Source organism: Chenopodium quinoa, unplaced genomic scaffold (assembly GCF_001683475.1).
Source record: "Chenopodium quinoa cultivar QQ74 unplaced genomic scaffold, ASM168347v1, whole genome shotgun sequence".
In the NCBI taxonomy this organism is placed as follows: Eukaryota; Viridiplantae; Streptophyta; class Magnoliopsida; order Caryophyllales; family Amaranthaceae; genus Chenopodium; species Chenopodium quinoa.
The window spans coordinates 2613611-2627127 of NW_018745323.1; the positions used below are offsets into that span (position 1 = coordinate 2613611).

The 13517-nt window shown below is 37.2% G+C and overlaps 2 protein-coding genes across 2 annotated transcripts; one reads left to right on the top strand and one right to left on the bottom strand.

The window, feature by feature from the left end:
• The first annotated feature begins 1107 nt into the window (after positions 1-1107).
• Positions 1108-4276, top strand: LOC110712580 (inorganic phosphate transporter 2-1, chloroplastic-like). Its single transcript, XM_021891048.1, has 3 exons — positions 1108-2206; positions 2891-3082; positions 3296-4276. Exons 1-3 carry the CDS (start codon positions 1481-1483, stop codon positions 4136-4138), a joined length of 1761 nt encoding a protein of 586 aa, XP_021746740.1. The 5' UTR covers positions 1108-1480; the 3' UTR covers positions 4139-4276.
• Positions 4277-5432: 1156 nt separating this feature from the next.
• LOC110712579 (beta-arabinofuranosyltransferase RAY1-like) lies at positions 5433-9786 on the bottom strand. Its single transcript, XM_021891047.1, has 7 exons — positions 9407-9786; positions 8933-9276; positions 8025-8277; positions 7166-7945; positions 6787-7033; positions 5625-6190; positions 5433-5512 (listed from the first exon to the last, which is right to left on the bottom strand). The coding sequence occupies exons 1-6, from the start codon at positions 9470-9472 to the stop codon at positions 5751-5753; spliced, it is 2130 nt and encodes a 709-aa protein (XP_021746739.1). The 5' UTR covers positions 9473-9786; the 3' UTR covers positions 5433-5512; positions 5625-5750.
• Positions 9787-13517: the final 3731 nt, after the last annotated feature.

Genomic DNA, 13517 nt, shown 5'->3' on the forward strand with positions numbered 1-13517 from the left:
ACCCCTAAACATAGTTGTTACATATCAAAAACTAAGTTCATGATTTAAGGTCAAATTAAAATAACTTCCGAATATGGCTAGATATGGCGCGTGCATCGTGCGCCTTAGCTGCCCTAGTTAATAGAAGTATAGAGCATCGTTGGAAGCTGCTTCAGTAGATTGCTGAGAATAATGAATCAAATTAACACGCTGCTCATGAACCAAAACGAAAGTCGATTTCGATTTTCTCTTTCCGCTCAACCAGTGCTTTATGAAGGGATTAACCTGATTGATCTATTCTTGCCCCTTCTGAACTCCATGAACTTTTGAAAGACTTCGGACTTCTCTGCTAAGAAATATACCCTGCGAGTAATCATCGTTGGAACTTGGAAATAATGAAATGTCTTTCAACAATTAAAGATAAAGGTGTTTTAGCGTAAATTTGCTGAATAAACTCTAATCATTATTACACTTATGTAATAAGACAAAACATTAATAAATATTATTAAATTTGTCTTAATGTATTATGTGTGTGTTCCGAATATTCAATTTTGATTAATATACATTTAATATTGCAAATATATCATCTTATTAGTATTAAGGAATAATACGAAAACGAAAATAAGAAATTTAGGTCTAATTCAATTTTTTAATCTTTCAAGCCAGTTTAAATTTGTTTGATTAAAATAGTTTCTAAAATAAAGTTAGGAGAATAAGACCCTATTCACTTCACCTAATTTTTGCTAAACTGAAATTATGTTTAATGAATTAAATTATTTTTACTGAAATTATTTTTACTAAATTGAAATTATTTTTATTGAACCAAAATTAATTTTGCTAAATTAAACTTATTTTTACTTAATTAAAATTATTTTTACTAAATCTTATTTTTGTAAAGTGAAATGAACCAGGCCTAAGCACAAGTGATTTTTTTTATAACCTCTACGGCTCTACCCAAATCCCAAAAAAATAAAAATCATTAGGTGAACTACACAATTCTAGATTACTTCATTTTTCAGACTCACTATTAAGGTATTCCATCAAATCACTACAGATGTTGGATCAAAATAAGGTACTTTGAAGTCAAACTGTCTTCATAAAATGATGAAAACATGTAAATACATATTCATCAATAGATAAGAGCTCTAATTTGTTAAGAATCTGATAATAGAGACCTTTTTTATTTTTTTTGACAGAAGAAAGGTTGTGTGGTTATGATATTGGAACTCTAAAGAAACACACATAAACACACACCACTCATTTCAAGCAAACACAACAAACATCCAAATTCATACTCACCATTATCCACCAAACATGACTTTAATTCCAATTTGCTTTGATGCCCACTTTCTCTCTCATCTCACAATCACCTTCAGATTCCATGGCTAAGAGCTTAACTGTATAGTATTGTTCATTTCTTCTAGATTCTCATTTCTTCTCATCCACTTCTTCCAACCATTTTCATTCCACTCGCGCTATCTCTCTCTCCGGTTGATCAGCCATGACTTCCTCCTGCCTCTTATCTTCAACCCGAAACACGGCTGCTGCTACTGCTTCCTACCTTCCTAAGCATCACTATAATTACTTAAACAAAGACAATAGAGATTGTCTTCTTTTTAAGCTTCAACTACCACCACTCAAATCAGGTTCTCATCCTATATTGAGGTTAAGGACTTCAAGATTTAACTACCCTCTCGCTTCTCTGTCTTCCTTTGCTGATGCAGGGGACCAAGAACATGAAGAAGTTATTGGCAATCATCAACAGATTAAGGCTGATGATGAAGAGGCGGCGAAAACGGATGAGTTATCTGGAATGGCTAAGGCTTTTCACATATCATCCAGAACAGCGATTGCTATATCAGTATGCATTGCTTGTGCTGCTCTGATTTTCCCCTTGTTTATGCAGTCCCTTGGTCAAGGGATGCCGCTTAAGACTAAGGTGCTTTCATATGTTACCTTGCTTTTTGGGTTCTACATGGCCTGGAACATTGGCGCGAATGATGTTGCCAATGCAATGGGGACATCTGTTGGCTCAGGTGCTCTGACGATACGACAGGCTGTTGTAACTGCTGCTATTTTGGAGTTTTCCGGGGCGCTCTTGATGGGTACTCATGTTACAAGCACAATGCAGAAGGGGATTCTTGTTGCTAATGTGTTTCAGGGGAAGGACTCCTTGCTTTTTGCAGGACTTCTTTCTTGCCTTGCAGCTGCTGGAACTTGGTTACAGGTAAATGTCCGAGGTTCCTGCTCTGGTTTATCAGTATAGTTTATCATATAATAGGGCATATATGAATTCCAAATAGAAGCAAATAACAAGAATATAATTATGATTTTCTGCTCGAATTTGTAAAACATAGAAAAGGTACAAATCACAATACACAGGAATGAAGTATTGTATTAATGTGTCTTTAATTTCTGGTGAAATTCGAATGTGGCCTCTTCTTTAAAGGTCTCAAGGTAAAAAATGCAAATTATTTGAACAAAACTAGCAAAAAGATAGAACCTGAAGAATGCATAGAACTTCAAATAATCAAATTTCAATTCCTGAGCTGTGCAAACTGTATTTTCATAAAGTTCTTTAAATTATAATAAGAATCAATCTGTAATATACAAGCTGAGAAACTGTTAAAAATTTAGATCACACGGAATAAATCAGACAGGACATGGCAAAGAGAGTAAACATGTTAGTGCCTCTACAGCCGACAAGCCTTGCACAGTTGTGCTTAAGGTTACCATAAACCATAGGATGCAACATGCAATCATCGTTTCCCCTTTCACTCAATTTGCAGGAATTAGCAATGTTTTGAACATAACCACTAGAACACAAAAGTAAGAAATGAACATCAGACTAACAGAATGCAGACATGCAGCATATGTGCTCAGCATTGACAATTTATATTGTGCTCCACAGGTGGCCTCCTATTATGGCTGGCCAGTTTCAACAACTCATTGCATAGTAGGATCCATGGTTGGGTTTGGACTTGTCTATGGAGGAGCTAATGCCGTCTTCTGGAGCTCACTGGCAAAGGTTGCTTCGTCTTGGATTTTTTCACCCGTACTAGGTGCAGCCATGTCATTTCTCGTGTACAAATGTATCCGCAGAGTATGTATATGTTTCATGAAACTTCAGCTGATGATTTCTAGTCATAAGTTCCACTTAATTCATGATTATCTTCTTGGGAATTTTGCCTATAGCTTATGAGATCAATTTTTTTTTTTTTTTATATATAAAAAAAATAGTCATAAAATTGTCACTTAATTTAGAAACTTCAATTGATACAGAATTCAGAAGATCTAACTGGCATACCTTTTCTAGTTCGTTTACAGTGCTGAGAATCCAGGACAGGCTGCTGCTGCATCTGCACCAATAGCAGTTTTCATGGGTGTAACTGGAATATCATTTGTAGCCTTCCCTCTAAGCAAGACCCTTCCCCTGGCTATAGTCCAGGCATTGGCTTGTGGAGCTGTTGGAGCAGTTATTGTTTATCGAGTGATCAACATACAGTTAGGCCATCTACTTGCCAAATCCAACTCATCAACGGAAACCCAACACAAAGATGACCATCATCCTGATCATCACGAACAGAAGAACATTGGGCTGCTTTCTGATATTGCCGGCCCTAAAGGAACCCAACTGGAGATAGTGTATGGTGTGTTTGGATATATGCAGGTCCTTTCAGCGTGCTTCATGTCATTTGCTCATGGTGGAAACGATGTCTCTAATGCTATTGGTCCCTTAGCAGCAGCTTTATCTCTGCTGCAAGGAGGGGCTGCTGCAGGAGCTGCGATTCATATCCCAACAGATGTTCTTGCATGGGGAGGGTTTGGGATTGTAGCAGGTCTTACAATGTGGGGATACAGAGTGATATCAACCATTGGAAAGAAGATCACTGAACTTACACCAACAAGAGGGTTTGCCGCAGAGTTTGCAGCTGCATCGGTGGTTCTCTTTGCATCAAAGCTAGGGTTACCTATATCAGCAACTCATACGTTAGTGGGTGCTGTAATGGGAGTAGGGTTTGCCCGAGGGCTAAATAGTGTCAGAGCAGAGACAGTAAGGGAGATTGTCACTTCTTGGGCAGTAACAATTCCTGTTGGTGGAATGCTAGCAGTTTTATACACAGCAATCTTGACCAAGGGTTTATCGTTTGTATTATGAACATGATTCAACTATAACTTAGAACATTGTTACATCAGATTAAAATTGAGTGAATTTTGATTTTGTATGTGAGAACAGAATGTTTCTCCGACCGGTTATTTCTTATTGGAGCTCGGAAGTACATTACTTCAGCATTTCTTATATTTATGACCACAATTTCTTATATATATGCTCATCATATATGAGATGTAAAATTACAATAGTTCTAAATCTTCACCCCTGTAATTCTATAGAAAGAGAATGTAAAATGGTATGGGTTTGTTGAGAAGACAAAATTACACATTTATCTAGAGTAATACTGTCAGGGTCAGAACACTGAAACTGTAAGAAAGTTTGGGCAGGCATAAGGGTAAAGGCCAGCAATTATTGTGACATTTTCAGTCATAATGGTAAAGAAATTGCTATTTTCTTATTTTAACCAAGGTTTTGTTGATATAAATAAAAATCAAGGAAACTATATATGTAAACTAGATGGGAAGTTAAAAACAATGTTATCCACAAATCTAGCCTGAAGTTTCTAAGCGAATTAAGGGTCTTTGTCTTAGCACCAAGTACTGGATTCAGACTAAGTTTCCTAAGATCAGAAGTTATGAACTGGCTTCAATCAAGTCTTCAGACATGAAACCGTGACAATGGACACATGAACGGGTTTACACAGTAACTATGATGTACGTAAATCTGAAATGTGTCGTATTTGCAGGGAACAACATAGATGATACAGTTTGAATATAAGACATAAGCTTATCACAGAGTTCTGCCAACTTAAAGCATATGTGCAAAGCCAATAATCTTATTTACACACATTGACTGCACAAGAATACGCACTTTAGATTTGTGAACAGGCATTGATTTCAAAGGTAGTAGAGGGATGACGTACCATAAAATCTTGGATGATCAATAGATGTCCCTCGAGTCAGACAGCCTAGGAAGCACCCTCTAGTCAGAGACATGAAAAAAGATTCATCTTCCTTTCCTTATTCTCCACACTGATCAAAATCTTACGTTAAAACAAGATTCTTAATCAGAAACAAAAATTGTCTCGGAAAGAACCCCTTTTGATAGTATTTTCCTGGAAGAAGCTCCTGATAGGTTTTAGATCATGCAGACATCCAACATCTTAACTCCGCCAGTGGGTTTTCCCGCTGTCAGTCCCAAGCCTGGATAAAGGAGGAGGGTTTCGGTAGGCCAGTGACAGCCAGTGTAAAACTTAGTCACGTCCCATGACATTGTAGCAGACCCCACTAATGGGATTAAGGCTTTGATTGATTGATTGAGACATCCAACATCTTACTTCTTTTTTTTTTTCTTTTTTTTTTTTCATTTCCAGAGATGTATTATACTAGTTCCAGAAACTAAAGCAGCTCTTCAGCATGTCTGCAAAAAAGAGCAAAGCATCTTTTAGTAAATATGGTCAGCATGCATGGAATCAAGCAACTGCACTGACGTATCTCTTTTATATTTGTTTTTGGAGTGAGATTCTACTGACCTTGTGTTCTTTCTGCTAAAGCAAGGCCACACCAAGATCCAGTTTGGGAACAAACAGAACTGTATACTGTTTATTAGCTGTTCAGCTTATTTGATATCAAAGGTAAAGAGGTTTGAATTCCTACAGCTATTTTAGCACCTTCCTTCTTTGCCAGCTATGCAAACACATCCTTGAGCTAATGTCATAGTCCCATAGACCTGAATGTACCTGACGTTCTAGCTTCTTTGTCCTACCACTAATCCAATTATTATGGAGAACGTAGCATCCCTTTTCTACACAAGCTGCTCGAACATTTCTTTCCTCCCACAAGCCCTGGTAAGCACCATTAGGGAAGAGATTCCTGTCCAGAAATTGAACAGTAAGATTTGTTGTGGGTTCCCAGCATCTATCATCTCCAACACGATTTACGCCATCTAGACCACATAGAGTGTCATAAAAACTTGGCTGCTCGGATAGGTCTGAAGTCATAGCGTGCATCACCACTTTCTCCATGGCAGCAATGGTAGGATCATCAGACCGAACAAAATAGAATCCAGAGTTCAGGCGTCTTGGTAAGTTAATAGGCACTAGAAGATGAAATTGAGATCAGAATAAGATTGAGTTGTTGACATATATCATGTCAGACATGCATTTTGCAAGAATTTGTTAAGTCTTATTTTCTACAAGTATTATTTGTTCGACACAGATAATGGGGGTATTTGATAAAAAGTATATTGGGCCAAATTCAATCCTGATTAGTCACTTAACTATAAGGTGGTGTTCAGTAAGTAGATTCAAGTGAATCTACACTTTCCCAATAAGCGAATAACAGGAGCATATTGAAGAGGGTATCTGATTTAAAATTTTAAATACCCATAAGTATTTTTTGGCACCCCTTAGAATATTATATATTTACCTTATGCTACAATGTTAAGCAAATTGTAACCATATCATTATGTGTCATACTACACAAGTATATATCCAAAAGGCAAATACTACAGAATATACGATCTACAGTCTACTAGTAATATTTGGTATCTATTATTAAATCTAATCCGCTATCTGCTAATGTAAATGGTTCTTGCTTTTTTGAAGAGAGCTTTTTCAGCACTTGTATACAGCTGTGTACACCAAAAGTTAGATATACAAAAAAATTTATTATGCATTGGGACTAAAAGATTACCTGATACATTGTATTCATCAGATTGTGCAACAAATACAGCAGGACCAAAAGTCTGTAGCAATGGAATTGGATTTTTGAACCAGTAAACATCAACATCACTTAAAATTACATTGTATCCCAGCTTCAAAATCTGCAAAACTAATCTGGATTTCGTCTTGGTGACCTTCTGGAAGCACTTAGTCCCAAAGTGACAGTCATTGAAACTGATATTTCTTGGTGCTAATGAGTCCCTGAAAACAGGGATGCCCTGTCAAAAGGAAATGACAAAATCATTTTAAGACAATAGGAAAGCACCATAATATGGGACTCTTAGGTTTTTAATGTAGAACTAAGGAACACAAACACTAAAGCTGAGTGTCAAAAGGGGAATATCTGTTACCTGTTGGATAGAGAACTCGTATGTTTCATCATCAAGAGCGCAGACAAGAAGATTATTAATCATTAGATGCCTTAATCTGCAAACCCAATTCATTAACATGTCCTTGTAGCTGTATCCAGCAACAGCAAGCACCACACTCTTGTTTTCATCAGCTAAATTAGGCAGGAGCATTTCTAAGCCATATGGAAGATGTAGAGGTACAGGATCACTCATCTTGCTCTCAACAGAGCAATTCATAATCCTAGCAAAGATGCTAAATCCAGTAAGACAAGCAATTAGTTTCTTTTGCATCCTAGACTGCTCGACTTGCCCCTTCCACAAGCTATTTGAGCCCTGATGTTTAGGTGAATAAACAATATTCTGGTCTTTGTTGGTAAACATAAATTTTCCATCACACTTTACAAGCTTTGCAAAATCAGAGAAATTAGTTTGATTAGAAGATAACAGGCCATACAGTTCCGCTAGTTGAAGATTACCATTGTACTCCCAGTTTGTCTTTGTATGATCAGCAAAAGTGGACGCTCTATTAGATTGAATAGGTTCATGATCATCATCTGAATTCTGCACATGAAAATTCGAGATAGTCCAACTTGCATCAAACACAAACCTATAGTTGGAATGATATATTTCATTGACGAACCAACGATTATCTACTCCTTTCCCATATAAGAAGGGAGGGAGAACACCCATATGTAAAGGCAGATCCTTGTTATTCCAAGCCATAAGCATCCTCCCTCCGCAATAATCCCATTGCCATGTCTGAGCAAGAACCTCCTGCAACTGATGGAATAGAGCAAAATTTCAATCAAGTTATCTAATTGGCTCATCCACATTGAATTTGTACAAGGTTCTTTGATACCTTCTGCAATGAAATGGGTATACCATCCTCTCTTAGCCATTGCCTTCCAACATTATCCAAAGAGAACGGGAAGAAATAACTTCTTTTTGAAGAGGCGATAAGGAACCAATCATGATCAAGCTCATAAACATGATTTACTGTGGAAAGGAAGTCTTGAAGGAGAATGGTTTCAGGATGAATAAGAACAGAAATATCTGAAGAGGATGCCTCAGCTCTAGCAACCATGGAGTGGAAGAATGGAACATTTAGGAATCTACACAAGAGAACACACAACAAAAACTTTTCAGCCTCACAGATTCTTGCAACTTTTTTGAGCTTGTTTATGTTTAAGCTGCATTAGCATGGCCAAAGTTGTTTCTCAAATTATACAAGTCTCACTGGAGATTAATATTAAACCATCAAAATATCATTTTGAACTCTAGCAGGAAACAAGAACAACTACATTCACACAGCCTATAAAATAAAGAATAATAGAAAATAGAAACCTACAAGAATACTGCTTATAAAACAAAGCATCACCGTCTGAAAAACGGCCTAAGATTTTGATTCTCAAAACAATCAAAACAAGAAAGATCAATAGGAAATCATGAAAAAGAAAAGGGCATCAAGTAGCAGCATGAAGTACCAACATTTATGATTTGTTCACACAATAGTGTCATCTAAGCCATTCTACACACATCCCAAAAGGCCAAAACAACTAAGCCTAGGGAAAAGTTACAAATTATGAGAAGGATTCTAGCTATGTAACATTGTAACTCCTGAGTACAGCAATTCAACCCATTACAATTTACAAGACCAAGTATGAAAAAAATTGTGACATGATCACATAAATATCTCATGCTTCAAAGAATTCAATCACAAATTATAAGGTTTGACAAAGTAAAAAAACAAGAATCATGGGCACTTACGAAAAATCGATGTCGGATTCGACATAAACCCGAGAGCCAAAGGCAGAAGCAAAGGATTGAATAGATGGGTCATTGCCAAATAAAACAACATTGATGTTAGGAGATAATCCTAGCCATGATCGAACAGCAAGACCCTGTCTTTTTCCAACAGAGCCATTAAAAGGGCTTGGAGCACTAAAAAGGGTTATACTGGGATCATTCTTATCAGCTGAATTTCTTGGGTACAAAAAACTGGATTTTCTGAATTCAACTTTGACAGTAGGTAAGAACTGAGTTGCATAAAATGAGCAGCAAATTAATGTAAACCCAGATAACCAAATTGACCATACCCCCAATTTCAGTGCCTACAAATGCAACCAAATACCCAAAATCAAAATAATATATAACTGCAGAAATTATATTTTAAAATACAGAATATGTAAATTCATTATCATTCCTAGGTACTTTTTATGCTAAAAAAGCTTAATTTTTTACCTTGTTGAAGCTTAAAGATGGGAAGAAGAGCGAGAAATTCATAGTGGAGATGATTGAAGAAAGCATTGATGATTTGAAAAGGGGAAGTTTTGATTAATAGTAAGAGAATAATTAACGGAAAAGAAGGGAAGTGGAGAAGAAACAAACACGTAAATGGTGGACATGAGAAACACCCCACCACCAACAACGGCGACATTGAAAAATGGGAAGCAAAATTCCATGTGAGCGGAGAAAGAGTTTGAATCACTTCTTCATTGCGGAACTTTGTTGCTCAAGAAGTTGGCCAAAGTCCATCAACTTCATAACAATGTTGACCATTTGTCGTAAAAAAAATTCTACATGATGACCTCGTTTTTTTATATTTTCGTATTTGACGGATTTATATTTTTCTAAAATGGGTTATAAGTGTTTTACAACAAATGATTTTAAAGAGATAAAAAAAAAGATTTTAAATACTCCGATAATTGTTGTGTATATTTCCTTCAGATTATGCGGGGATTTATAGTGTTGTAATATAAGAAGTATTTTCAAGGCTATATTCTAAAATAAGAAAATCGAAAAAATGATATTGTGACAATGAAAGAGTACGGTGTGTCGTAATGCAAATCACTGACTTGAAAACGAAATTCCGGCGCAACCGAGGTACACTTAAAGGTGGGCACGGGCCGTGCCGGCACGCGGGCGTCACGGGCCCGGCACGACGCCAGCACGGCCCGGCACGGCACGACACGACACGGCGGCCCACCTGTGGGCCGTGGGCCGTGCCGTGAACAAAAAAAATAGTTTTGGCACGGGCACGGGCACGGCACGCGGCACGATGGGCGGCACGGTGGCCGGCACGTGGGCCGGCACGCCGGCACGGCACGTGGCACGACACGAGCCCGCCATATAATAAAATAATTTAATTATTTTGTATTATTAAATTATTGCACCGGCTACCGTCATATAATAAAATAAGTTATTCTTCAATTTTTTGTGTTTTCGGATTATCGCACTCGTATTTTTTTTATTATATGCATTGTTGTTTTTTGCTAAATTAATAAAATTGTTTTTATTTGTTTATATAAACTTAAACATAATTATTAATTAGATAAATAATTTATATAACCTAAATTAAAATAAAGTTGTTCAAAAAATGTAAACAAATTATATTAACATTAACATAAATTAATCACATATATTAAGTTGTACTAAAAAATATATATATATCGTTTAATTCTTTTTTTTTTCATTTATTAAAAAAAAATAAATAAATAAAAATAAAAAGGGTGGCACGATTTGGCCCGCGGCCCGGCACGACATGGCCCGCAAGGCACGTGGGCCGTGCCGTGCCGTGGGCTGGGGTGTGCCAATTTCAGGCACGGCACGGCCCGCCGCGGAGCCGGCACGGCACGACCCCCACCACGGCACGGCCCGCGGCGACACGGCACGACCCGTTGCCCATGTTTAGATGCACTATTGTATTCGCCGGCACGTTCCCTAAGGTTAACACACCACTTCCACACAAAGGCACTTTTGGGTGGAAGGTTGGAGCCAAGTAACTTATGCCCAATATAGAGTATGTGTTAAGCAAGCTTGTGTTTGATATGTATTTCTTGTGTATATAAATCAGAAAACATCCTCCAATTTATAGAGATAAATAAAGAAGATGAAAGATCATGGAGGAATCTTCTATGAACCAAAAAGAGAAATCAGAAATATTATGGTGATTAAAAACACCATAATCAACCTCTTAAATGGGGGGTTACAAGAAATCAAACAAGAAGAGGAATCCAAGGGAACCGTTGGAGTCCAACAGACAAACACGCGCCCGATCAGGCGGAGCTCGCCCGATCGGGCGGACACTCCCTTTTTCCAGAAGTCTTCTCGCGCTCGGTCGGGCGGGGCTCGCTCGATTGGGCGCCAGGTCTGGCGCTCAGTCGGGCGGAGCTTGCCCGATCAGGCGGCGGAACTCCAGAATTTTACGACTCTTCTCGCGCTCGATCGGGCGGGTCTCGCTCGGTCGGGCGCCCAATCGGGCGCCTGATCGAGCGCTCATATCTGACCCTTTGAATTTTCTTTCTTTATTTCCAACAATCCCCCACTAAAGAGAAGAAAAGCCAACAAAAGATGAGGATAAGCAACATATTGGGCATAAGAGGAGATCAATACATAACACTTAGATATTACATAAGTAATTTGAAATCTAGTGCTTAGTGAAATGAGACAATGAATTACAAGTATAAGGGTGGACAAATCTTGAAACCCTTAGACTCTTGATCAAGGAGTGGACTAGCCTTGAAACTCCAAGATTTAATTCAAGACCCCCACATCACATACCTTTCTCCAAAAATTTACTTGAACTCCGCGAAGAGATATGCTCTTTTATAGCCAAGCATATTCACCTTAGGTCTAGTGGAAGCTCTAGGAAATCCGCCCAAATTTTTCATAGAAGATGGCTAGTCTTCACAACCATACAGGTGAATCACAAGCACTTCTCAAAAGTACTCAACGGGGTTAAAACATGTTCATAAGAACTCAACAAATGCTGCATTGTAGTCATTTACCCCCACATGACCATGGATTCATTAAGAGCTTAACGCTCAACCTCACAATAATCATAAACAACGGTGATCCAAAGTTATAGTGCGTCCACCCAAACAATTGGATTCATTAAGAGTCAAAGGACTCAACCTCAAACGGTGGATCAATCAAGTGCGTCTCAAATAACACCAATCCAAAAATGGTTTATTGATCCATTAAGAACTCAAAAGAGTTCAGCCTTAACCAAGCATTACAACACATGCCATAGGGATAGGAAAGTAATGCTTTTCTACATGGGCTTAAGGCCTATCCCCCTCGACATTTTCACAAATTACCAAGGATTGTGTTACATGTCCCAAATTTCCTTACCATAGTGCAAAATTATTTTGCTAGAATATTTTTTCCAATAAGAAAAACTAGCATGTTTTCAACATCAACTTAATTTGCACAGATGGTTAGAAAAATATATATCACTTAGTTTTCACCATTAGATGTATAAGTAATAAGACAACGAACCCAAGACTTGAAATTTCAAAACCTTAATCAAGTCCAATCCTTGAAAATAACATAGCCGCATTAGTGAACTTTCTTCATCAACCATCAATCACCAATACTTGCCTTCCGAAAAGTTTGAACAACTTTCCCCAAAAGCTAGTGTATTTCACACCCTTCGTACCTAAAAAGATATCTAGTAAAAGATGAAGTAAATTTAAACAATGTTAGTCATTCACTATTAGATTTGTAAAATATTGCACTTCAACTATTTCACAAATATATGCTATGTTAAAATAAAATGCAATGCATGTCACTATCACATTGCTAAATGTATTATCATACTCCACTCAAGACATACTTTAAGACCTCTTTAAAATACATACACATAATTCATGCTAAAACATACTCCACTCAAATGATAACATGAACAACAAATATCATATCATCGCATAAATCTTTCCAATCACGAAACATGTATGATACTTTGGAAAAAACCAAAACTCATAATGATCATTATTATTCTGAAAATAATAAAACATATTGTCATAATCCAAATCGTGAAAATTTCTCAACAAAATTGGAAAGATAAGAAGTTCAAGAAAGTTGTTAACTACAAATTACATGTGATTCTCGACACCACCACATTTCTCACATTGTAGAAATAGTACAAAAATATATATTACCTTGAAGCAAGTAGTGAGAGACAAACTTAATCACAAGTATTAAATTCTCACAAGGTACTAACCACACTCTTGTACCACTCCCAAGGTAATAATATCAAGTTAGCTCATACTTGAACTTATAGCTCACACTTGAACTTCAGTTCACATTTCTTATCTTCAACATGGAACTCACCAACCAACCCACTTAAGTCATCACTTAGAAGGCTTAACAAACCACTAGAGGGGAACTTATTATCATCAAATACTAAAGATCCGAAATAATTAAGTCATCCAAGTAAGACCTACATCGTTCCATTAAGGCAAGAAAGACAAAGTCACCTTTACTCACAAAAATAGCCTTGATCATTCCCAACAACACTTAGTAAATTGACATTGAAAAGACTATAGAAGAAATAATAGGAAACACACTC